At 47.1% G+C, this 27,963-nt stretch overlaps 1 protein-coding gene across 1 annotated transcript in view; it reads right to left on the bottom strand.

Annotated features, from left to right (window-relative positions):
• Positions 1-27,963, bottom strand: part of ATAD3A (ATPase family AAA domain containing 3A) — a 100,513-nt gene that overhangs the window by 16,861 nt on the left and 55,689 nt on the right. The window contains exons 11-15 of the mRNA XM_040428041.1: positions 18,528-18,652; positions 9,675-9,726; positions 7,974-8,044; positions 5,457-5,624; positions 2,825-2,933 (exon numbers count right to left, since the gene is read on the bottom strand). Of these exons, the coding sequence (XP_040283975.1) occupies positions 2,825-2,933; positions 5,457-5,624; positions 7,974-8,044; positions 9,675-9,726; positions 18,528-18,652 (525 nt within the window). The remainder of the gene's footprint in view (positions 1-2,824; positions 2,934-5,456; positions 5,625-7,973; positions 8,045-9,674; positions 9,727-18,527; positions 18,653-27,963) is intronic.

Genomic DNA, 27,963 nt, shown 5'->3' with positions numbered 1-27,963 from the left:
ACGGAGAAGAGGACACAGCGTTCATACAAGCACAGCATTCTCTTCAAACAGCTGATCGGCAGGGATGCCAATACTCGGCCCTCGTCGATTTGATATTGATGGCCTACCCTTAATGAGCTCACTGCATACACAATTGGTATTTTGAAGAAGATACCAACTGTGAATACAGGAAGTTAAGCTCCCCCCAGTGGTGGCAGAGGGAAGTCAGAATTAACTTTATGGCTGTTTGAATGAAAGATAGCAGGAAATTTTGAGCTTTTTAACATAAAAATTAAGCTCCAACTAGGGGTGGAAGATTAATCAAATTAATTTGATTAATTCGTTCCTTCGGTGTCGTATTGAATTTTCAAGTGTGACTGGATGGGGGAAGGGGACGACTGTAGGTGCCGGCTTCGTTTCCCTCTCTGCCCCTCACTGGATCTTCTTGCTTAGAGCACCGCTTTAGCGACCAGTGAGGAAAGTGTGGTTAGGCGTCAGAGAGGGAGTGGTTGTAGCTGGGGACAGGGTGGGTCAAAGCTGGATCGGGGAGGCTAGTTTGGCGCCTGGGACTAGTGCTGCTGAGTGCGCTTTGAGCTTAGTTGTCACATAGTCATGAGAGAGAAGGGGGAGAACCGGCGGAAGAAGAGGACCTGCAGAGGAGACAGGAAAACTATGGGCTCAGTTTAAGTGCAGGCAAAGACAAAAGGGGCTGCACTCAACTAGTGAGAAGGAGGGGGTCCTGGCAATAGCAGAGCCACACTGTGCTGAAAGGATGCAGGTATAGGGGCAGTATAGGGACAGGGGCTGCTCCAGTACTGTGCATAGACTGAGGCGAAGCTGTCGGCAATACAGATGAAGGTTTTATAGTGCGACTGTCATTATGAATGAGCAAAGCGGTGCACGGAGTCTTCCAGACAGTCTAACACGCGATTGCCTACAGTGCGAAGAGCGCCATCCATGAAGATCAAGGTGTGTGCAGGGACACTGATGGCCGTCCATGAAGATCAAGGTGTGTGCAGGGACACTGATGGCCGTCCATGAAGATCAAGGTGTGTGCAGGGACACTGATGGCCATCCATGAAGATCAAGGTGTGTGCAGGGACACTGATGGCCGTCCATGAAGATCAAGGTGTGTGCAGGGACACTGATGGCCATCCATGAAGATCAAGGTGTGTGCAGGGACACTGATGGCCATCCATGAAGATCAAGGTGTGTGCAGAGACACTGATGGCCATCCATGAAGATCAAGGTGTGTGCAGGGACACTGATGGCCGTCCATAAAGATCAAGGTGTGTGCAGGGACACTGATGGCCGTCCATGAAGATCAAGATGCGTGCAGAGACAGTAATGGTCAAAGTGTGTGCAGGGGCAGTGATGGTAACTTTAGTACAACTTTATTACATGCTGGAAATAAATCATTGCTGATTGAATGATACTGGTGGAACTGTCAGACATACCCCCTTATTGAATCATTTTAATTTGGCAGTGGTTCTTCTGTCTTATTACTGCATACAACTCTATGGTATAGTCATGTTCTCCACAACCCGTATAATAAAGATAATGTTATTTAAACCACCCCATGAACAACGTAAAAACAAAGTAACTGAATCCCCCTTCACCTAAAAATGAACATTAGATATGCCACACAGTGAACACTGTACATTTAAACTGAACTGCTTTTATTTTCATTACTACCCCTCCAAAAATAATAAATTTTTTCTTTTTTTGCAAAATTGCCCTGCCCTAGCTCAAACCCTTATATAGGTCAATTAAAGGGGTTGTCTCACTTCTGCAAGTGCCATTTATCATGTAGAGAAAGTTAATACAAGGCACTTACTAATGTATAGTGATTGTCCATATTGTCTCCTTTGCTGGCTGAATTCATTTTTCCATCACATTATACACTGCTCGTTTCCGTGGTTACCACCACCCTGCAATCCATCAGCGGTGGAAGCGCTTGCACACTGTAGGAAAAAGTGCCGGCCTCTCTGGTGACCGAGACCGTGGGGGTGCATATAGGCCGATGCTTTTTCCTGTATTGTCCAAGCACGACCACCACTGATGGATTGCAGAGAGGTCGTGACCATGAAAACGAGCAGTGTATAATGTGATGGAAAAATGAATCCAGACAGCAAAAGGAAGTAATATGGACAACAACAATACAAAAGTGTCTGGTATTAACTTTCTCTACATAATAAATGCTGAAGTGACACAACCCCTTTAAAAGGGGTATTCCGGTTATGTTTTAGACTATTTCATCATTAATAATTACCTAATATAATGTAAATTTCACATATTTACCGTTTAGTAGTTATAAAAGTAGTTTTCTTCCTCTGCTACCCGCTGTGTTTCCTCATAAATCACCATGGCATCGACCTGTAGTTCTGAGCCTTTGTTAGGTCGAGCATGCTCAGTGTGTTGCTATCAATTCTCTAGCTAAATGTCTTGTGAAACAAAGGGAGTGTCAGTGTGCTGGTGATTGGCGAGTAGAGGGGGCGTGACCAGACTGTATTTCAGGCAGCCAATCAATAAACATCAACTCACAGCAGGAAAGCTAGGGATTGTGGGGATTGTAGTTTTGTGAGGGAAGATCCGGCGCCATGATACTATGCAGGCTCACATAGGAGCTGGACAAATGGATTGCAAGGTAAATTGAAGCTCTGGTTATATGTACAGGTGTGGGTTCTGGTTGGGTCACAGCTTGCAGGCTTAATGCAGTTTTTCAAAAATTAAGTTACTTTCCCGGAATAGCCCTTTAAGTAACCCGCCCCATGGGTTAATATCCCCCCTCCTACCTAATCATTACATCTTGGAACAGGACAGTAGATGCCAAATGATAACATACCTGCCAGGCAACACCCAGCTTGGAGATCTCTCGGCCAGACATGCCTTCGGTAAATTTCGCCAGCTCCGAGCACTTCTTGCCGTAGTCAAACTGTGCAATTTTCAGCCTCCTAAACAAAATAAAGGAACCGGATTGTAATGGCTCGGAGACATGAGCTAATGGTGCACCTTTCCCAGCATGGGAGAAAGTACAATGGCTTCTAAACCCAGCTAATGCATAGTAACAGCTAAACCTAGCAGGAGCGCTCATCGTGTGACGAGAAGAAGCTCTCCATCTACTCCGATTAGTGCACACTTACGTCACAGACTCGTCCAAACATTCATCGGCAGAAAGTAACTGGGAGACGGGAGAACGGACAATAGCCATTTAGATGCAGGATGGAGGTGAAAAACCTTCTCTGCAGAAGACACACGTCACTGATGAAGCCCACTCATACCCACTCCTGTCAGTTTCCAACTCAGAGCTTTCGCTAAGGAGATGGGGACATGAATTCCTTGAACCCTTCTGCACAAAAACATCCAGCAGGGCTATATAGGCCTGTCTATCCTGCCTACGAGTGGTACAATCTGCTCAAACATGGCTTGGCGCCAGAGACAGCAGACTACAGCGCTCTGCTATCTCCGGCACTCCCATAGAGAATGAATGAAGTGCCAGTGTGTAATCAGAATGAGGGAACGTGATCCCTGTTCTCAGGATCGGTAGGGACCCCAGCGACCAGACCCACAACGATCATCTACTTGTCCCCTATCCTGTGGAGTGGTCTTCTCGGCTCTAAACACAACCATCCTGAAACCCACATCAATTGGCTGTAATTGCAGAAGATTCGTCAATGCTGCCGCTGCAGTGGAGTGACACTAATACATACCGTCCATTAATGGTCGACCTTGTAATACATGGACAGGCTTTGTCCGCCACAGGGAGAGCTTTTACACTGCAACCCTCTGTTCCATCTCATACAAGATGGTCCTGATGATGGCCTAATGTCCTAATAGGGCATATAGACTGGGGTTGTCGAGATGAGGCAACGCTCATGAAACAGCACAACATATGCTCTACATTCTGTTATCGTTCGCCTTCTAGATCTGATCTCAGGAACAGTGGGAGAGGAGAACTTTTAAAGGGTTTCTATCATCACAAAATTCATTAATGTATCTGGCTGACATTGGCGATGTGCTAAGGTCAGCAGTACATAACTGTGTAACTTATCTGCCTACATGTCGCCGTTCGCCCAGAAAAACGAACTTTTAAAATATGCAAAAGAGCCTCTAGGTGCTATTGGGGCGTTGCTGCAGCACCTAGAGGCGCCATCTCCTCACCGTTTGGCACGCTTATTTTGCATTGATGGACATCTCTGCTCGGTGCTTTGAAAGTAAAATCCCGCGCCTGCGCGTTTAATATTCAGCGCAGGCGCAGCCAGCTACATAACAAATTTTGTGATGATAGAAACCCTTTAAAAGGTATGTTCACACACGGCGGATTTGTGGCCATGGAAAATCCACAGTTTATTACAACACCAGTAAAGTGAGAATGACAAAATCTGATCCACATGCTGCAGAAGAAAATCGCCATCTTGTTAATTTTTACTGCGGATTTTACTCCTTGCAATGCATAGGGTTAAAACGGCAAGAAAATCTGCAACAAATCCGCAAGTTAGGCTACTTTCACATCTGCGTTTTCGCTGTCCGGTTTTGAGATCCGGCAGGGATCTCAAAACCACAGCAAAACGCTTCTGTTATAATAATACAACAAACTGTATCCGTTCAAAACAGATCCGGAAAATGAAGACACCGGATCGGGCACTACAAACATTGAATGGGCGCCGGATCCGATTTTTTTGTGTCAAAAAAAAATAAATGGATCCGGCACCATTGATTTACATGGTTTTTGGTGCCGAATCTGGCTTCTTCAGTTTCCCATGCCACACACAAAAACTCTGCTTGCATCGATTTTGTGCCTGGCATCGGAACGCAACAAACTAGAACGGAATACATTCTGGTGCACTCCCTTCCGGTTTGTTCAGTTTTGTCCCCATTAACAATGAATGTGGACAAAACTGAAGCGTTGTGCTGTGGTTTTGAGATCCTATGCCGGATCTCAAAACCGGACACCACAACGCAGATGTGAATTGAAAGTAGCCTTACACGCACTACCCTAATAACACAGGATACATACAAAACATTATGGAACAAACCCACAAATAATGGACTAGTTCCTCCTTACAGCCCAAGTCTATGTCAGAGGTGGCGAACCTATGACACGGATGCCAGAGGCGGCACTCAGAGCCCTCTCTGTGGGCACCCACTCCCTGGAAAAAGTCTAAGGCGTACCAATATGCCTAAAACTTTTCCTGCCATTCATCAGTGCAGGGCATTGAATGTAGGCAGGCTATCATAGTTAAATGATAAAGGACATGGAAGATATACTATATTGGTATTCATTAAATTGTCGTGTTGGCACTTTGCGATAAATAAGTGGGTTTTGGGTTGCAGTTTGGGCACTCGGTCTCTAAAAGGTTCCCCATCACTGGTCTAAGTGGTGCTCCTGATAAGCACAATGATGAGAAAATGCTCCGAACACCGAACCCCCAACATTTACTCTTCTCGTTTGACCCCAAAGTCTTGCAGACACTTACTGCTTCCCCTCGGTTGCAGGCTGCAGGACATATTTGTCAAAGTAGAGACGGACCAGGCGCTCTCTCTCCTCCAGTCCCGGAAGAGCAAAGTTGACAATCTCATCTATCCGATCATTGATGGCCCAGTCAAACTGTTCTGGCTGGTTACTGGCCAGCACCAACATGAATCTGGAGAGAGAAATATACACCGGTTATTAGATCAGGCCACCCGAGTAATACGCCCACTGGTACTAGTGAAGAACCCAAGACGGGACTGCGACACTCATGACTGAAAACTCCTTTCAAGATGGCAAAGCATCAATGCAAATGTGTATTTCTCCTCTAATGCCTCTATGGGCGAACTAAAGTATTACACTCTGCCTGTTAAAGTCAATGGGGATCCACGGATTTAACTAGATGCCAACAGTCTTTGCTTTGACAAGTAGAATAAAACCAAATGTCAATACAGCTCCCATGGCTGTCATCACCCAGCGTCTCCAGACTCCAGAGTATGTGATCCGTCTTGTCTGAAAGTTAAAGAGGTATTCCGGTTTTGTTATACTGATGACCTATAGGATAGGTCATTAATATGAGATCGGTGGGGGTCTGACTGGGCACTCCCGCTGATCAGCTGTTTGAAGGGGATGTGGTACTAGTGTGAGCTGCATCCTGGTTAGGCCGAATGCACACGGCCGTGAGCGGTCCGTGGTATGCCGGCCTGGATTCCTGCTGACAGCAGGAGCGCACGGCGTCATTGGCTGCTATGACGCCGTGCGCTTCATGCCGCCCCTGCACTACAGTAATACACTCGTATAGAACATACCAGTGTATTACTGTAGTGCAGCTGCGGCATGAAACGCACGGCGTCATAGCAACCAATGACGCCGTGTGCTCCTGCTGTCAGCAGGAATCCAGGCCGGCATACCACGGACCGCTCACGGCCGTGGAACCTTAATGTTTACCTGCACGCCGTCGACATTGTAGTAACGTTGCGGTGTAACTACTGGTACATCTCCTATTCACTTGAATGGGAAGAACAGTTGTAATTGCACTGCACCATCGCCGCTACAATGTAGACGGCGTGCAGGTAAACACTAGCCCTGCAGCCCCTTCAAACATCCTGAGGATAGGTCACCAATTTCATGAAACTGGATCACCTTTAAGCACCACTCTACAGTATGGCGGCATTCAGAAGCCTTGACAAGCTGAGACAACTCAAATAAATACTGCCTCCCGCCCAGCAGAAAAAGATGGAAGAAATGGCTGCATGAACTCTTAAAGGGGCTGTCTCATTAAGGCAACCCGGTTTTATCAAGAACTCATTGGGCAGATACGTCGATTTCGATGGGGAAGCCGTCTCTGACTTGACCCTTTTCATGTAGCAGCCGAGGTAATACTACACTCTGGTCATTCTACTGAACGGCCGGCCATGTAACACGTGGATGTGTTGGGTTTGCCAGAATTTACGTTCTTGCTCTTACAGGTGGTCTAAGTGAGGGGTTTAGTCGATGACATCCGAATACCTTAAACAACCCTTTAAATAACGTGAGAGCTACTCCAGGAATATATATATATATGTATGCATGTGTGTATAAAGAATAGGTATACTGAGAGAACGGCTCATAACCGTAACTGCTGACCATTACCCACTCAACGCACTCGCTTCAGCAAATGGCATTCATCATGTAGAGAAAGTTAATACAAGCTACTAACTAATGTATTGTGATTGTCCATATTGCTTCCTTTCCTGGTTTGATTCATTTTCCCATCACATTTTACACTGCTTATTTCCATGGTTACGACCACCCTGCAATCCAGCAGCGGTGGCCATGCTTCGACACTACAGGAAAAAGCACTAGAGCTATCTACCGTCCCACAGTCCCGGTGCTTTGTCTTACAGTGTGCAAGCACAACCTCCACTGTTGGATTGCAGGGTGGTCATAACCATGGAAAACGAGCAGTGTATAATGTGATGGAAAAATGAATCCAGCCAGCAAAGGAGGCAACATGGACAATCACTATACATTAGTAAGTGCCATGTATTAACTTTCTCTACATGATAAATGCCACCTGCTGAAGTGAGGCAACCTCTTTAACTGACCTAAAGAATCCCCAAACCTTCTTAAATCGCATCAGAAATGCATCTCCCAGACCAATCCAAGCTGCGGGTTTTGATTTGGCCGGTGTACGTCACGTCCTCCCACGCTGAATGCATGTCATTTTAACGAGCTGGACCATTAGCAATACTCATTATAGCACAAAAAGTCTTTTATCACACGACATTAATCTGCTCCACAGGCGGAGGCTGCGCTGAAGGCCTCCATTAACCGTTTGCGGTTCCAACAAGCATCAGTGAAATATCGCCGCAAGACGTGGCCTGCGGGTGACCGCTCTGGATCCCGACATTCGCCGCTGTCACCTAGATTTAAGTAGCCAATGCAGGATTGTGGTTGCTGAATACTAAAAAAACAGGTCTACTTGTTTTCTGATGACCACTTCCCTTTAAATAAAGAAATGTGGCCTGAAGACGAGACTCACTTGTTACTCTGCTCCCCGGTCCTGTAGAGAAAAGCATTTAGCGTCGCTCTCAGGTCTTCACTGATTTTCTCCTGTAAAATAAAGCAGAGGAGGCAGCTGTCCAATCACATCTGTCTTTATTAAACGGTGACGGCTTGTAAAAATGGCCAGCAGCGTCCTGCCCCGGCTACCTCATTACTCTCCCACTGCAGATCTCCTGACTAGAAGAGGGTCTTAGGACGTCAGCCCGTCTTATTCTCCTCGCTGGGAAGCTAAATTCTAGGCCGTAAACTACAGCGGCCGAGAAAGAGAAAATCTGCCGTTTCTAAATGGGTTTTGTAAATGAACACGGAAAACTACAGATCCGTAATTAAAGGAAATGTGTCCCCAAAAATGTTATCAGTCAGTTAAAACCAGATAGTAGCACATCTCCTTTTTATATAATCCGTTTTTATTTTCTGATTACTTTGGTGGTCGGGTGTTTAAAAATGGCGGTCCGCTTGCGAACGTAGCGGGCGTCATAGCTGCCGGGTGCCTGCTGGTTTAACATTCAACCCTTCAGATGCCGTGGTCAAATGTGACCACTGCTTCTGGGAAGTTAAAGACCAGGAGCGCACGCACTAGGCCGTGCTCTGGCATCCCCCCTGGTCGAGGATCGGGGAAGCCGGGTGTAGTGTGCAGCAGCCCCTGTACTCAGGAGTGGTACAAGGCTGCCGCACACTAGTTCCTATGGGGAGCCTGCCTAGGGGAACTATTAAAAAGTGTACACCGTGCGGTGATTAAAGGAGTCATTTGTTCATGATTTACCGGAGTGTCGTTCATTTTCTGGCCTATTCATTGGGGTAAGAAGCCTTTTCAGATCACCCCCTGAACATGGACAGTACTCCATGAGGATAACATGCAATATCTTATAACTGCACTACGACCTGTCAAGCCAAAGGGAATATAAATGTCGGCATTTCCACAAAATCTACCGTCTATGTCAGGTTGTTGCTTGAGCCAAAGAATCTACAATACACGTATTGACGGACTCCGATTACTAGTACATGTTCTGTATGACACAATCTAAAAGGTCACTAACTTATCAAAAACTTTTGATATGCCATAGAGACATATCAAAATTGTGATCGCTGGGGGCCTTAGTGCTCAGACCCCCCATCGTTCACTAGAACGTGGGAAGAGAAGTGCTCACATATTGCATTCTCTCTCCTCGCAGCCAAGGACGGAATAGAGATAGGTGAATAGACTTTTATAAAAAAACATGTCATGCACAGAGGAGAGAGTGCATGTTATGGACGCGCTTCTCTCCCCACATTCTAGGGATCGGTGGGGGTCTCAGACCTCCACCAATCGCAGCTTTTGATGTCACTGTGTCTTATCAAAAGTTTCGTGAAAAGTTTGCGACCCTTTAAGGTGCCCAATTGCATTACAAGAAAACTGGCTGAACCAAACAATTTGGTGGATTCGACTGCTGACTCTCATGTGTCTTGACAGAGCAGACATTTCCTGAGTGGTGTGAAGGACAAGGAAGCACAGGCAAGGCAAGACTGTCTGTAATGTAAAGTACTGTTCTCAATTAACAGCCATTCAACAGGATAAACGAAGAGAAGTCGAGAAAAACCCCTGCCCCAGGATCACTACTTTATCTCAAGTCTTTGGGTCGGAGACCTTCAGGAACACATTGTGAATTCTAGTAGCTTACACAGAAAAGGCATTACATACCGTGGACCTCTTCCTCAAGAAAGCGTCAGCTTCATCCACAAACAGCAAGAGGCTGAAAATTATAAGGACAAAAAGGAAAAGATGGTTCTTTGTACTGGAAAACAAGGTGTAAAGAGTCTAGCTGGACATTACTAAGTAGAGTGTCTTCAGGGTTCTACTGCGCGCTGAAGACGCCTGTGTGTAACATACAGAGGCCTCCAGCCTGCCTCGTCTCTGGCTATGTACATGTGCCCCATCAGTCCGCCTATCTGACTTGTTACAATCAGATGTCTTCAGTGCTCAGTAGAACTGAAGACTGAAGACAGACTCTCCTTAGCAATGCTCAACTTTAATAAGACTTTTTAACCCGAAACAACACTTACTACAGCCTTATGGACATAGAAAACTTATTTATGTTTCAAAAAGTATTTATTGGCAAAATAGCATGACTAAAAGGTCACAGAGTATGTCAAGTTACATACGTAAATGAATATGAGTATCCACTAAATGTATAAGACCAATTAGAATTTAGGCAGACATTAAGGACAACAACAAAACTGTTTCATACCAGTAAATGTATAACCAATAATAAGAAATATATGGATAGTATGATACAAATTAAGGCTAAGCTCCTGTGAGGGATAGGGGAAACAGAATGATCAGGTCCTCCAGGAGACATCATATATGGTTATAAAGAAGAAAGTATTGTAAATTATCTGGTATCATTTAAAGTAGAAACTATGTGGAAAAACATGCACTCCTCATCCAGATTCACACCGTGTACACCTATGGTTGTAAACCTTGTGTGTATTACAGTCTCCGACCAGACTTGCCGAAAATATTAATGTAACTTATGTGGGACCACTATATCATGAATCTAGGAATAGCAAAAACCCTGAGACCAAACCGTTCCCCAACGTCAAGTAGATGGGTAAATTCCATTGGAACTTCACTAATATGTCGCTATTTGACAAACACTCCTTCTCTCCAAAACATAGGTATTTATTGCTTGCGTGTAACACACCATAATAGATACTACTAAATAACAACAAAATACATTGAAAATAAATAAGAAAAAAAAAAAAAGGAAAATGAAATATAAAAATATATCAATTGTTAAAAAGTCATCCGTATGGGTGCTAGTACCCAATTAGGTCAGATATTAATGTTAAAAAGGCAGCTGCTGTATACAAAAATTATTTTATATATATGTAAATCAGCCTGGTAAGGAGCCCAAGGGGCCGTACTAACCGTTCTGGAGTCCAGCACCGCCTGTATCCACGAATCTCCTCCTTGCTCACGAAGTCAGATCGTCGCATGCGCAGTGCTGGCATAGTGTTCCTTCCCTGTGCTGGCATCAGCCTCAGTGAAGGAACTGCGCACCGCGAGATTACGGCGATCTGACTTTGTGAGCAAGGAGGAAATTCCTGGATACAGGCGGTACTGGGCTCCTTCACAGGGGGCCTTGGCTGCGCTCCAGAACGGTTAGTGCAGCCCCTTTGGCTCCTTACCAGATATATAGACAGATAGATAGATAGATAGATAGATAGATAGATATATAGAGATCTATAGATATATATAGAGATATATATATAGAGATTTATATATATATATATATATATATATATATATATATATATATATATATATATATATAGAGAGAGATATATATATGGACCGCACGATAAATCGAAAAAATAATCGGCAAATGCGATATGGCCGACCCGAAAATGCAGCGATTATATATGAAGGGGTCCCGCGCACATAACTGGCTTTGTGTGTAAAGTATTTTACTAGTGTGTAAAACAAGCTCTCTCCTATTGATAACAGGTCCAGCCTCTGTACTCACTGTCACGATGAATGCACTGCAGCGAGCGGGCCTGCCGGCGCGTGACTGACGTCACTTAGTAACGCTCCTGCTTCCTGAAGTGGGAGGAGCGTTACTAAGTGACGTCAGTCACGCGCCGACCGGCCCGCTCGCTGCCGCTCACTGTAGTGCATTCATAGTGACAGCGAGTACAGAGGCTGGCCATGTTATCAATAGGAGAGAGATTGTTTTACACACTAGTAAAATACTTTCCACACAAAGCCAGTTATGTGCGCAGTTTAGGACACATGAGGGGACACATAGGGCCATGAGGGCGTCCTCCACAGATCCCCCACAACACAGCGTCCTCCACAGATCCCCCACAACACAGCGTCCTCCACAGATCCCCCACAACACAGCGTCCTCCACAGATCCCCCACAACACAGCGTCCTCCACAGATCCCCCACAACACAGCGTCCTCCACAGATCCCCCACAACACAGCGTCCTCCACAGATCCCCCACAACACAGCGTCCTCCACAGATCCCCCACAACACAGCGTCATCCACAGATCCCCCACAACACAGCGTCATCCACAGATCCCCCACAACACAGCGTCATCCACAGATCCCCCACAACACTGGCGCCGTTATGTGGGGGATCTGTAGATGGCGCCGTTATGTGGGCGATCTGTGGATGGCGCCGTTATGTGGGCGATCTGTGGATGGCGCCGTTATGTGGGGGATCTGTGGATGGCGCCGTTATGTGGGGGATCTGTGGATGGCGCCGTTATGTGGGGGATCTGTGGATGGCGCCGTTATGTGGGGGATCTGTGGATGGCGCCGTTATGTGGGGGATCTGTGGATGGCGCCGTTATGTGGGGGATCTGTGGATGGCGCCGTTATGTGGGGGATCTGTGGATGGCGCCGTTATGTGGGGGATCTGTGGAGGACGCCGTTATGTGGGGGATCTGTGGAGGACGCTGTTATGTGGGGGATCTGTGGAGGACGCTGTTATGTGGGGGATCTGTGGAGGACACTTATGTGGGGGATCTGTGGAGGACGCTGTTATGTGGGGGATCTGTGGAGGACACTGTTTTGTGGGGGATCTGTGGAGGACACTTATGTGGGGGATCTGCGGAGGACACTGTTAGGGGGGGGGGATCTGCGGAGGACACTGTTAGGGCGGGGATCTGCGGAGGACACTGTTAGGGGGGGGATCTGCGGAGGACACTGTTAGGGGGGGGGATCTGCGGAGGACACTGTTAGGGGGGGGATCTGCGGAGGACACTTATGGGGGACCTGTGGATGGCACTGTTATAGGGGATGTGTGCTATGACACATGGGGCCATGAGGGGGGCCAGCATAAGACACACATATAGCATCTCATGCTGGTCCCCCTCATGGCTCTATGTGTCCCCTCATGTATCCTAAACTGCGCACATAACTCTTCTATTCATAAAATGGCCAGCATCTGTACTTTCACTATGAATGCACTCACACTGCAGAGAGCGGCAGCGAGCGAGCCGGCCGGCGCGTGACTGATGTCACTGTTACGCTCCTCCCACTTAGTCACGCTCCTGCTTCCTGAATTAAGTGACGTCAGTCACGCGCCGGCCGGCCGCCTCGCTCGCGCTCTCTGCAGTGCATTCATCGTGAAAGTGAGTACAGAGGCTGGCCATTTTATCAATAGGGGCCCCTTCATATATAATCGCGGCATTTTCGGGTCGGCCGAATCGCCATATCGCATTCGCCGATTATCGCGATTCGATTATTTTTGCGATATATCGTGCAGCCCTAATTATATATATATATATAATCATTTTTTACACTCAATAAAACCACTCAGATATGGGACAGATATATTGCGGACATGCTGGCGGCGATCTAGCTGTGCATGTCCGCATCTCTATAGGGTAAAAGGAGGTGACAGAATCCCTTTAATGTGTTGGTTGGTGCAAACTTTCATCCCTAATTTAACAAATTGACTTGTGCTTCAGTCAGTGTCAGAGCTTAAATTTATTAGAGTTATCATCCCCATCTGTTTCTGAATTTATCTCCCTCCTCAGCGTAATTTTTTCTTCTTCCTTCGTGCGTTTGTGCTGATACCTCTGAGGGAAAGTCGGTGACAGGTAATAACCTACTTCCCGTGATTGCGGTGCTCTGTATTGGTGATGCATTCTGTGTTGTTCTTGACTGCAGGGCCGGACACATCGCCTGTGCAGCTGCTTCAGTTTTACCATTACACCTAGAGGCTCCGGTTTCTTTGCACTGCTGCCCCCAGTCTACTTTGACAGGACAGTGAAAATGTCATCACACCGGGCGATGTCAAAGTGCAGAGGGTGCGGCAGTTACAAAGACAGCGGAGCCTCTAGGAGTAATCGTAACGGCCCCGTTTGTATATAATAAAACATCATTTTTCTCAGCAATGCGGGCACATATGAACACAGATGCCTTCAGCTGCCAAGTGCACATGCAACAGGTCAGTCCTATAACTGTGCAAGCATATGAGGGAGTCCTGAGGGATAGCTGAAGGCCTAGGGAGCATTTTACCATCAGCTATCTAAAAAATATGGACTTTAGTTGGGGGAGGAAGCCAGCACTGAAGTGCCTAGGACAGTATAAAATCTAAATATGGCCCTGGCTCCACAGCAGCAGCAGGAGGTAGTATCACATCGCACTGCTACTGTGAAGGGGGCACATATCTGGTCAAAGCAACTGTGAAGGGGGCACATATCTGGGCATAACTACTGTGAAGGGGGCACATATCTGGTCATAGCTACTGTGAAGGGGGGCACATATATCTGGTCATAGCTACTGTGAAGGGGCACATATCTGGGCATAACTGCTGTGAAGGGGCACATATCTGGGCATAACTGCTGTGAAGTGGGCACATATCTTGGCATAACTGCTGTGAAGTGGGCATCTCTGGGCATAGCTACTGTGAAGGGGGCACAGTGTGGGCATTACTACTATGTGCAGATACAAAAGGGGGAATAATTACTATGTGGGGGCATTAAGAGGACTGGTTGTGTATAGTTATGCTTTGGGCAGAGTTAGAGGCGTGGCCTAGTATGAAACCCTTTGGAATGATATGGATTTCTGCACAAATTGGTCATAAAATGTGATCTGATGTTCATCTCAGTCACAACAATAGACAATCACAGTCTGCTTAAACTAATACACACAAAGAATTAAATGTTACCATGTTTTTATTGAACACACCATGTAAACATTCACAGTGCAGGTGGAAAAAGTATGTGAACCCTTGGATTTAATAACTGGTTGAACCTCCTTTGGCAGCAATAACTTCAACCAAACGTTTCCTGTAGTTGCAGATCAGACGTACACAACGGTCAGGAGTAATTCTTGACCATTCCTCTTTACCGAACTGCTTCAGTTCAGCAATATTCTTGGGATGTCTGGTGTAAATCGCTTTCTTGAGGTCATGCCACAGCATCTCAATCGGGTTGAGGTCAGGACTCACTGGGCCACTCCAGAAGGCGTATTTTCTTCTGTTTAAGCCATTCTGTTGTTGATTTACTTCTATGCTTTGGGTCGTTGTCCTGTTGCAACACCCATCTTCTGTTGAGCTTCGGCTGGTGGACAGATGGCCTTAAGTTCTCCTGCAAAATGTCTTGATAAACTTGGGAATTAATTTTTCCTTCGATGATGGCAATCCGTCCAGGCCCTGACACAGCAAAGCAGCCCCAAACCATGATGCCCCCACCACCATACTTCACAGTTGGGATGAGGTTTTGATGTTGGTGTGCTGTGCCTCTTTTTCTCCACACATAGTGTTGTGTATTTCTTCCAAACAACTAAATTTTGGTTTCATCTGTCCACAGAATATTTAGCCAGTACTGCTGTGGAACATCCAGGTGCTCTTGTGCAAACTGTAAACGTGCAGCAATGGTTTTTTTGGACAGCAGTGGCTTCCTCTGTGGTATCCTCCCATGAAATCCATTCTTGTTTAGTGTTTTACGTATCGTAGATTCGCTAACAGGGATGTTAGCATATGCCAGAGACTTTTGTAAGTCTTTAGCTGACTCTCTAGGATTCCTCTTCACCTCATTGAGCAGTCTGCACTGTGCTCTTGCAGTCATCTTTACAGGACGGCCACTCCTAGGGAGAGTAGCAGCAGTGCTGAACTTTCTCCATTTATAGACAATTTGTCTTACCGTGGACTGATGAACAGCAAGGCTTTTGGAGATACTTTTATAACCCTTTCCAGCTTTATGCAAGTCAACAATTCGTAATCGTAGGTCTTCTGAGAGCTCTTTTGTGTTAGGCATCATTCACATCAGGCAATGGTTCTTGTGAAAAGCAAACCCAGAACTGGTGTGTGTTTTTTATAGGGCAGGGCAGCTGTAACCAACACCTCCAATCTCATCTCATTGATTGGACTCTAGTTGGCTGACACCTCACTCCAATTATCTCTTGGAGATGTCATTAGTCTAGGGGTTCACATACTTTTTCCACCTGCACTGTGAATGTTTACATGGTGTGTTCAATAAATACATGGTAACATTTAATTCTGTGTGTGTTATTAGTTTAAGCAGACTGTGATTGTCTATTGTGACTTAGATGAAGATCAGATCACATTTCATGACCAATTTGTGCAGAAATCCATATCATTCCAAAGGGTTCACATACTTTTTCTTGCAACTGTATATGTCTGCACTGATTTGATGTGAGAGATTGAAATCGCAACTTTGGATGTTTTACGCGCTACATAGAGGATATTTGCCAAAATCGTCTGCGCACTTAAGTATTTCAACATTAAGCTAAACTGTGGCACATGACTATTGATCGCTGTGATATCACAGCCATTCCTATTATGTGATCACGTACTTCAGACAATCCAGCAGTAAATCTGGCAGGTGCCGTGTGGGCAATGTATAAAATTAGCCCTTTAAGATTGCATATGTATACAGCAGCTACCTTTTAACGTTAATATCTGACCTAATTGGGTACTAGCACCCATACGGATGACTTTTTAACAATTGATATATTTTTATTATATATTTTTCTTATTTATTTTCAATGTATTTTGTTGTTATTTTAGTAGTATCTATTATGGTGTGTTACACGCAAGCAATACCTATGTTTCGGAGAGAAGGAGTGTTTGTCAAATAGCGACATATTAGTGAAGTTCCAATGGAATTTACCCCTCTACTTGACGTTGGGGAACGTTTGGTCTCAGGGTTTTGGCTATTCCTAGATTCATGATATAGTGGTCCCACATAAGTTACAGTAATATTTTCGGCAAGTCTGGTCGGAGACTGTAATACACACGAGGTTTACAACCATAGGTGTACACGGTGTGAATCTGGATGAGGAGTGCATGTTTTTTCACATCGTCTCTTATATTTATCTTACTGACAGGGTGAGTCCATTAAAATAGCGCACCCAATCCATATCAAACAGCGGGAGAGCTACTCTATACATATCATTTAAAGTAGCATTACGTTTTTCATATAATGAGATTCTATTAACCCTATGGATAACCGTTGAGATAGAAAGTGAAGGAAACCTCCACCAGGAGGTTATTCTTTTTCTCGCAGAGATGATATACTGGATTCGTTTGTAGGCCTTATTATTAAATGTTGGTGGCTTAAAGGGACACTGACAGGCCCAAAAAGCATATATAGGTGTGTATATATATATATATATATATATATATATATATAAAACAGTTCAGGTCTTATAAAGTGTATTAGAATAATCTAAGTATCCCCCCTGTCCACCTTATAACTACAGTAAAATGAAGTTTTATAACCTGCTTGAATCGTGTACAATCTGCCCAAGGGGCGGTGTTTCATCTCCACTTGCGTCCAGCCAGCCTCGCCACAACTGCCGTTAAAAGCGCCGCCCAGCTCATCAATATTCACTTCGCTGGGCGGCGCACTAATCCGCACTAATCATATCGCGCGAGCAGCACTCTGAAGCGCTGCTATGATCTGTGCCCGGCGCATGCGCATAAAGCAGAGGCTGCATCGGCCTCTGAGAATCAGGCGCGATGCGATCCCGGCCAGTGAGGGTGCCGGGCGCATGTGCTGAAGATGAGCCGGAGGCCGATGCCCATAGTATAGTATTGGGCATGCGCCGGATCTTGCGTCGGGGACACTAGCAGCCGCCCAGCAAAGTGAATATTGATGAGCTGGGCGGCGCTTCAAACGGCAGTTGGGGCGAGGCTGGCTGGGCGCAAGCTGAGGTGAAACATCGCCCCTTGGGCAGATTGAACACGATTCAAGCAGGTTATAAAACTTAATTTTACTGTATTTATAAGGTGGACAGGGGGGATACTTAGATGATTCTAATACACTTTAGAAGACCTGTACTGTCATATATATACCTAAATATGCTTTTTGGGCCTGTCAGTGTCCCTTTAAGCCCCAGCAAGTATACAGGTGTTGACAAGGGAAGATCCCTTCCGAATACCTCAAATAATCCTCTCTGGAAATTAGTCCAGAACTGTCTAACTATGGGACAGGTCCACCAAATGAGTAGGGTATTACCAACTTCATAGAATCCACGAAAAACAGAGGCGAGACCATGGGGTAAAGAAAGTGTAGCCTAGAGGGCACCATATATTCTCTATGAAGTATCTTTAGAGAGGTTTCCTTTAGGGTTTCTTGCCAGCTCCCTTTGCTAGTGGCCATTATTTGTGCCAGTTCTCCAGTGTGAGGGTCTCCCTCAAATCCACCAGTGGAGCACCTGTCTGCCTGGTTGCTGTTCAAGACGGTAACCAGAAGACCTCTGAAGAGAGCGTGTACGATTTCTTTTTTCAACGGGTTCCCCAGGCTTCTATTAGAAGTTAAAAGTGCATAAAGCTGGACAACCCCTTTAACACAACACTCCTTTAGAGCATATCTATGTGATAAACCAGGACAACCCCTGTCCATTTACTTTACTAGGGCATATAGCTGTCCTAGGGGGTTAGGCTTCCATTCAAATTCAGGGTTATTCTGAACACACACATTAATGCAGAGGACCAAACATTTCCTTTTATCCACATTTTAAGCAGATCTTTCCATCTTAGTTACGTTACTGTCCAGCACTCACCCTCTCTTGCTGGTGTTCGCCCAGTCAAAAACTTTATGCATTGCAGTAACTCCATCACGCCCCATGGGGGCGACATCACCACCAGTCATGATGGCATAATCCATCCCAGAATGCACGGCTAATTTCTGGAAAAAATAAATAAAATAAAAAAACAGGAAATCAAATCAGTGAATTAAACATGATTTAAAGCCCCTCCAGCAAGCACGGGGTAACGACACAATGTGGACGTATTAAGAGCAGTAGGAGGTTTGTAATGCACCATATATCCCGGGCAGAAGAGGTTTTTGATCTTGAAAGCCATTCATTTCTCATTGCTGCCTCCATCAATGATCTTGTTAAACAACCTCTAATGCCCACAAGGGAGCGATCTCCTGTATCTTTCTTTTGGGAAAGGGGGAGGGATGACACTTTCAATCCCATCAAGCAATGTGCTGTGTGTGCATGTCACATAAATATAGCTAATTTCTCAATTAGGGAGACGACCAACGTTGGGTTTAAACATGGCTCAGCATGGTCAGCCCACAAATCAATAGATTACACAGACGCAACACAGTCAAATGATTGGGCCACGCTTTAGACGGTGGGATGGCAAAAATGACATCGGGCTGCCCTATCTGTTCACCCCTCACATGCACATCCATTTACAATCCTATTATTTCATAACCCCCCGTTTCTAGGCGACATGGGCGGACTAGCCTGCATGTGTTGCACCAGCCTGATTTTGCAGCGACTTTATGAAGCCGAGGCACATACAACTCAGCTCGAAAAAAAGCAGTACAGCGCATGCGCAAGATTTCAGACACGCAGCTAGTGACATGGTGCAGGCAAGGAGATGTCAATCCAAGTGAGATGGGCAGGCTTGCGGCGATGATGCCGTGACTCGGCCAGTGAAAGGAGACGCCCGATGACTCCAGGCGCCTCATTTACATAGGGAAAAGTACTATTTCAAAGTGTATTTAGATCAAAATGGCAAAGCAGAGAGTTTTGAATAAGTTAGCAATGATTTTGCTGTGATGTGATCAACATTTGTACTGGTTGAATATAGTAAACTGCTAACAGGTTCCCTTTAAAATAAAAGTTGTCTGGCGTACAAAACCAATTTTCAACCACCCCTAAGACCTCTGAAGTCCTGATTCAGGACCTTTATCTACTAGACTGAGTGGAGGGCGGCTACAAAGAGAACCTCTCACTCTGGAGGACCCAGCAAGCCCATGCGTGGACAGACCTTTTACTGGACACCGTGTAATGCTTCATTTCACCTGTGGTGGCGTTGCAGGGAAATTGAAAACTTGCTGTCCGGTTCCTCCGCAAATTTCAGCTGATCGCTGCAGGCTTTTCAGTTTATGGAGAGGGGTCACTGAGAACAGCGGCCATTGCAGCTGGTGGACAACACCCAAAACAAAATGGTGCCACAGAGGCTGGAATTAGCACTGGGTGCAACTTTTAAAAGTGCACCTCTTCCCGATTTTTCAAATATACAAAATGAGCCGTCAGTAAGTGTACGTGAAGGGGTTGGTCCATGGAGATTCATCCCATATCCCCAGGATAGTCGATAAATGTGTTATTACTGGGGGATCTGACCGTTGGGCTTGCAAGGATGAATGAGAGGTCATGCACATGTGACGACCACTCCATTCACTTCTATGGGACTGTCGGAGATAGCCCCATAGAGATTAATGATAGGAGCTCATTAATGTGCAATTACACAGGGGACTTAGGGCTTTCATCCTCGTCATCAGTCGGGGTCGTACCGTCAGCAATCATACATTTATCACCTACTCTGCGACTTTACCTTAAGACACTCAGCGCCAGAGACTGGACAACATGGCCATGTGATGTTACAGCTATTCTGTATCTTGGACGACTCCTTTTTTAAGGGCAGCACCATAAAACAATGCTATCATATTTCACTAATTTGGATTCCTCTCTTGTGCCTCGACTCTGTTGCTTAGCAACAGTGCCATCGAGGAACATGCTGAACACTGCCACGGCTTCTCAGTTTCGTTGTAATGCGGTATTCGGTGCAAACAAGGATGTGATGGTCACCTCTCTGCTTCCACAGGAGCTGAAAGTCATTCTTCAGATCTAATCAACAGGCCCCCTTACCAATCAGACAGGACAGGGTAGATACTCAAATTTAGGAGGTTTTTTTTTTTCATCGTAGGAGGGATTGTGTAAGACTTGCACAAAATGTAACACTGCGATGCAAAATTGCATGACGGTGCACATGAGAGTCAAGGGCTGGGTAGCATTTTCACAATGTGCACAGTGTCTGTTCTCAGAATATATATACACTGCTCAAAAAAATAAAGGGAACACTTAAACAACACAATGTAACTCCAAGTCAATCACACTTCTGTGAAATCAAACTGTCCACTTAGGAAGCAACACTGAGTGACAATCAATTTCACATGCTGTTGTGCAAGTGGGATAGACAACAGGTGGAAATTATAGGCAATTAGCAAGACACCCCCAATAAAGAAGTGGTTCTGCAGGTGGTGACCACAGACCACTTCTCAGTTCCTATGCTTCCTGGCTGATGTTTTGGTCACTTTTGAATGCTGGCGGTGCTTTCACTCTAGTGGTCACTCTAGTGGTACTCTTGTTGTACTTTGTCTGATTTGCAGAGTGCTGCCGCATTGTCTCCTTTTTTTCCTCTAGGTCTTTGCCATGGCGGCGTGCACCTGCGCACTGGGAGGTGCTGACTAACCCTCTTTTCTTGCAGATTTACAATGCTGGAGATGTGGCACTCCAGCGAGTCGTGCACTCCTGATTAGCCTGTCTGCCCCATAGGCTGATTTTAATTATTCTCAGTATAAAGCTGTGGCCTGCTCTCACTACATTCATTGGAAGCTGTCTAGCACCAGGAAGGGTATAGAGTGGGCTCAGCATGCATGTTGGTACCTGCATCCCTTGTAATGGAGGCCATTTTGGCACAAAAAACGGAAAAAGGCAGAGTGGATCCAGCATGCATGTGGGTCCAACACTCCCGGAATTTTATGGCGGTCATTATGGCGCATAACAGGTAGTATTTAGTGTTAGGACCCGTGTAACAGAGATCGCCTTGACGTTTGGCATACGGGCTTAGATGGTTTTGTACTAAATGCATTGACCAAGCATCTCGCTTTTTAAGCGTAGTATTAGCACCATAATTTTTGTAAGCATTGTTGTACTTTGTCTGATTTGCAGAGTGCTGCCGCATTGTCTCCTTTTTTTCCTCTAGGTCTTTGCCATGGCGGCGTGCACCTGCGCACTGGGAGGTGCTGACTAACCCTCTTTTCTTGCAGATTTACAATGCTGGAGATGTGGCACTCCAGCGAGTCGTGCACTCCTGATTAGCCTGTCTGCCCCATAGGCTGATTTTAATTATTCTCAGTATAAAGCTGTGGCCTGCTCTCACTACATTCATTGGAAGCTGTTTAGCACCAGGAAGGGTATAGAGTGGGCTCAGCATGCATGTTGGTACCTGCATCCCTTGTAATGGAGGCCATTTTGGCACAAAAAACGGAAAAAGGCAGAGTGGATCCAGCATGCATGTGGGTCCAACACTCCCTGAATTTTATGGCGGTCATTATGGCGCATAACAGGTAGTATTTAGTGTTAGGACCCGTGTAACAGAGATCGCCTTGACGTTTGGCATACGGGCTTAGATGGTTTTGTACAAAATGCATTGACCAAGCATCTCGCTTTTTAAGCGTAGTATTAGCACCATAATTTTTGTAAGCATTGTTGTACTTTGTCTGATTTGCAGAGTGCTGCCGCATTGTCTCCTTTTTTTCCTTCACTCTAGTGGTAGCATGAGACTGAGTCTACAACCCACACAAGTGGCTCAGGTAGTGCAGCTTATCCAGGATGGCACATCAATGCGAGCTGTGGCAAGAAGGTTTGCTGTGTCTGTCAGCGTAGTGTCCAGAGCAGGGAGGCGCTACCAGGAGACAGGCCAGTACATCAGGAGACGTGGAGGAGGCCGTAGGAGGGCAACAACCCAGCAGCAGGACCGCTACCTCCGCCTTTGTGCAAGGAGGAACAGGAGGAGTACTGCCAGAGCCCTGCAAAATGACCTCCAGCAGGCCACAAATGTGCATGTGTCTGCTCAAACGGTCAGAAACAGACTCCATGAGGGTGATATGAGGGTCCGACGTCCACAGGTGGGGGTTGTGCTTACAGCCCAACACCGTGCAGGACGTTTGGCATTTGCCAGAAAACACCAAGATTGGCAAATTCGCCACTGGCGCCCTGTGCTCTTCACAGATGAAAGCAGGTTCACACTGAGCACATGTGACAGACGTGAAAGAGTCTGGAGACGCCGTGGAGAACGTTCTGCTGCCTGCAACATCCTCCAGCATGACCGGTTTGGCATTGGGTCAGTAATGGTGTGGGGTGGCATTTCTTTGGAGGGCCGCACAGCCCTCCATGTGCTCGCCAGAGGTAGCCTGACTGCCATTAGGTACCGAGATGAGATCCTCAGACCCCTTGTGAGACCATATGCTGGTGCGGTTGGCCCTGGGTTCCTCCTAATGCAAGACAATGCTAGACCTCATGTGGCTGGAGTGTGTCAGCAGTTCCTGCAAGACGAAGGCATTGATGCTATGGACTGGCCCGCCCGTTCCCCAGACCTGAATCCAATTGAGCACATCTGGGACATCACGTCTCGCTCTATCCACCAACGTCACGTTGCACCACAGACTGTCCAGGAGTTGGCAGATGCTTTAGTCCAGGTCTGGGAGGAGATCCCTCAGGAGACCGTCTGCCACCTCATCAGGAGCATGCACAGGCATTGTAGGGAGGTCATACAGGCACGTGGAGGCCACACACACTACTGAGCCTCATTTTGACTTGTTTTAAGGACATTACATCAAAGTTGGATCAGCCTGTAGTGTGTTTTTCCACTTTAATTTTGAGGGTGACTCCAAATCCAGACCTCCATGGGTTAAAAAATTTGATTTCCATTTTTTTTTTTTTTGTGTGATTTTGTCACCACATTCAACTATGTAAAGAACAAAGTATTTCAGAAGAATATTTAATTAATTCAGATCTAGGATGTGTTATTTTTGTGTTCCCTTTATTTTTTTGAGCAGTGTATATACGGTAGGTATACATGAATTTCAGCAGCTACAGAGTTAAATTACATCTGTCAGTAGTTTTTACCAGGCTAAACTGCTGACAGCACTAGCTAGGGAGTGGGACAAACATACCTTTTGTGGAGATCTATCAAGCAGAGTAGTGTGAATATGTGCTTTTATTCTGCCAGATTCTGCTCCTGCAAGTGCCCTGGAGGCGGAGCTTCACTGTGAAGTGCTGTCTGCATTGAGCTGCTTCCCAGTCCCTCCCCTCTGCTCTAAGTGACAGCTGGTCTCCTGGTTGGATGTTACAGCTGCTACTCAGAGCAGAGGGGCTGTGAAGCAGCTCAATGCAGAGAGCACTTGACAGTGATGCCCCACCCCCAGGGCACTTGCAAGAGCAGAATAAAACTTCATATTCACACTACTCCAGATGAGAAAAGTTCCACAAAACATATGTGTACTGCCCTCTCTGCAGTCTCTACCTAGTGCTGTCAGCAGTCAAACCTGCTGACAGACTCTCTTTAAAGTGGTTGAGCCACTAATAATCACTCCCTAGTCACAGGACAAGTAGATGATCATCAGGAATCCGCTCCCTGGGACGCCAGCGATCAAAGGGAATAAGTGTTATTAGTGGCACAACTGGACAAAGCCAGTCTTGTCCACGGGCAGTGTATTGTACAGTTAACATATGTGCACCATAAATCAGACCATTAAGTTGAACAACCCCCAACAAATACACATATAAGATGCTTGTTGGTCGAAATGCATCAGATGTGCATTTTTTTGAATGCTCTAAAAATAAATAAATATATATATATATATATATATATATATATATATAATCCTGATTTTATGGTACACACTTGATTCTTCTTTTGCTGTAGGCCTGGGAATCAGTCTGTGCTCTCCTCCTACACAGCCCAGCAGGCACAACCTGTGTGTGACCGCATTGTCTCTGCTAGGAAGCGCCGGATGTGCTCCGATCATCAAGGAACGCCTAGGTGAGTATTTTGTTGCTTTATTTTATTAACAGAGGTAGCACTATTAAATGGGGGGCACAATGTGGACAAAACGACCGAAAGGGGGCACGACGTGGGCATAACTTACTGAAGGGGGGGCACGACATGGGCATAACTTACTGAAGGGGGGGTACAATGTGGACATAACTACCTAAAGGGAGGCACGACGTGGACATAACTACCTAAAGGGAGGCACGACGTGGACATAACTACCTAAAGGGAGGCACGACGTGGACATAACTACCTAAAGGGAGGCACGACGTGGACATAACTACCTAAAGGGAGGCACGACGTGGACATAACTACCTAAAGGGAGGCACGACGTGGACATAACTACCTAAAGGGAGGCACGACGTGGACATAACTACCTAAAGGGAGGCACGACGTGGACATAACTACCTAAAGGGAGGCACGACGTGGACATAACTACCTAAAGGGAGGCACGACGTGGACATAACTACCTAAAGGGAGGCACGACGTGGACATAACTACCTAAAGGGAGGCACGACGTGGACATAACTACCTAAAGGGAGGCACGACGTGGACATAACTACCTAAAGGGAGGCACGACGTGGACATAACTACCTAAAGGGAGGCACGACGTGGACATAACTACCTAAAGGGAGGCACGACGTGGACATAACTACCTAAAGGGAGGCACGACGTGGACATAACTACCTAAAGGGAGGCACGACGTGGACATAACTACCTAAAGGGAGGCACGACGTGGACATAACTACCTAAAGGGAGGCACGACGTGGACATAACTACCTAAAGGGAGGCACGACGTGGACATAACTACCTAAAGGGAGGCACGACGTGGGCATAACTACCTAAAGGGAGGCACGACGTGGGCATAACTACCTAAAGGGAGGCACGACGTGGGCATAACTACCTAAAGGGAGGCACGACGTGGGCATAACTACCAAAGGGGAGGCACGACGTGGGCATAACTACCAAAGGGGAGGCACGACGTGGGCATAACTACCAAAGGGGAGGCACGACGTGGGCATAACTACCAAAGGGGAGGCACGACGTGGGCATAACTACCAAAGGGGAGGCACGACGTGGGCATAACTACCAAAGGGGAGGCACGACGTGGGCATAACTACCAAAGGGGAGGCACGACGTGGGCATAACTACCAAAGGGGAGGCACGACGTGGGCATAACTACCAAAGGGGAGGCACGACGTGGGCATAACTACCAAAGGGGAGGCACGACGTGGGCATAACTACCAAAGGGGAGGCACGACGTGGGCATAACTACCAAAGGGGAGGCACGACGTGGGCATAACTACCAAAGGGGAGGCACGACGTGGGCATAACTACCAAAGGGGAGGCACGACGTGGGCATAACTACCAAAGGGGAGGCACGACGTGGGCATAACTACCAAAGGGGAGGCACGACGTGGGCATAACTACCAAAGGGGAGGCACGACGTGGGCATAACTACCAAAGGGGAGGCACGACGTGGGCATAACTACCAAAGGGGAGGCACGACGTGGGCATAACTACCAAAGGGGAGGCACGACGTGGGCATAACTACCAAAGGGGAGGCACGACGTGGGCATAACTACCAAAGGGGAGGCACGACGTGGGCATAACTACCAAAGGGGAGGCACGACGTGGGCATAACTACCAAAGGGGAGGCACGACGTGGGCATAACTACCAAAGGGGAGGCACGACGTGGGCATAACTACCAAAGGGGAGGCACGACGTGGGCATAACTACCAAAGGGGAGGCACGACGTGGGCATAACTACCAAAGGGGAGGCACGACGTGGGCATAACTACCAAAGGGGAGGCACGACGTGGGCATAACTACCAAAGGGGAGGCACGACGTGGGCATAACTACCAAAGGGGAGGCACGACGTGGGCATAACTACCAAAGGGGAGGCACGACGTGGGCATAACTACCAAAGGGGAGGCACGACGTGGGCATAACTACCAAAGGGGAGGCACGACGTGGGCATAACTACCAAAGGGGAGGCACGACGTGGGCATAACTACCAAAGGGGAGGCACGACGTGGGCATAACTACCAAAGGGGAGGCACGACGTGGGCATAACTACCAAAGGGGAGGCACGACGTGGGCATAACTACCAAAGGGGAGGCACGACGTGGGCATAACTACCAAAGGGGAGGCACGACGTGGGCATAACTACCAAAGGGGAGGCACGACGTGGGCATAACTACCAAAGGGGAGGCACGACGTGGGCATAACTACCAAAGGGGAGGCACGACGTGGGCATAACTACCAAAGGGGAGGCACGACGTGGGCATAACTACCAAAGGGGAGGCACGACGTGGGCATAACTACCAAAGGGGAGGCACGACGTGGGCATAACTACCAAAGGGGAGGCACGACGTGGGCATAACTACCAAAGGGGAGGCACGACGTGGGCATAACTACCAAAGGGGAGGCACGACGTGGGCATAACTACCAAAGGGGAGGCACGACGTGGGCATAACTACCAAAGGGGAGGCACGACGTGGGCATAACTACCAAAGGGGAGGCACGACGTGGGCATAACTACCAAAGGGGAGGCACGACGTGGGCATAACTACCAAAGGGGAGGCACGACGTGGGCATAACTACCAAAGGGGAGGCACGACGTGGGCATAACTACCAAAGGGGAGGCACGACGTGGGCATAACTACCAAAGGGGAGGCACGACGTGGGCATAACTACCAAAGGGGAGGCACGACGTGGGCATAACTACCAAAGGGGAGGCACGACGTGGGCATAACTACCAAAGGGGAGGCACGACGTGGGCATAACTACCAAAGGGGAGGCACGACGTGGGCATAACTACCAAAGGGGAGGCACGACGTGGGCATAACTACCAAAGGGGAGGCACGACGTGGGCATAACTACCAAAGGGGAGGCACGACGTGGGCATAACTACCAAAGGGGAGGCACGACGTGGGCATAACTACCAAAGGGGAGGCACGACGTGGGCATAACTACCAAAGGGGAGGCACGACGTGGGCATAACTACCAAAGGGGAGGCACGACGTGGGCATAACTACCAAAGGGGAGGCACGACGTGGGCATAACTACCAAAGGGGAGGCACGACGTGGGCATAACTACCAAAGGGGAGGCACGACGTGGGCATAACTACCAAAGGGGAGGCACGACGTGGGCATAACTACCAAAGGGGAGGCACGACGTGGGCATAACTACCAAAGGGGAGGCACGACGTGGGCATAACTACCAAAGGGGAGGCACGACGTGGGCATAACTACCAAAGGGGAGGCACGACGTGGGCATAACTACCAAAGGGGAGGCACGACGTGGGCATAACTACCAAAGGGGAGGCACGACGTGGGCATAACTACCAAAGGGGAG

Source organism: Bufo bufo, chromosome 1 (assembly GCF_905171765.1).
Source record: "Bufo bufo chromosome 1, aBufBuf1.1, whole genome shotgun sequence".
In the NCBI taxonomy this organism is placed as follows: Eukaryota; Metazoa; Chordata; class Amphibia; order Anura; family Bufonidae; genus Bufo; species Bufo bufo.
This window is presented reverse-complemented; position numbering and strand designations above follow the sequence as displayed.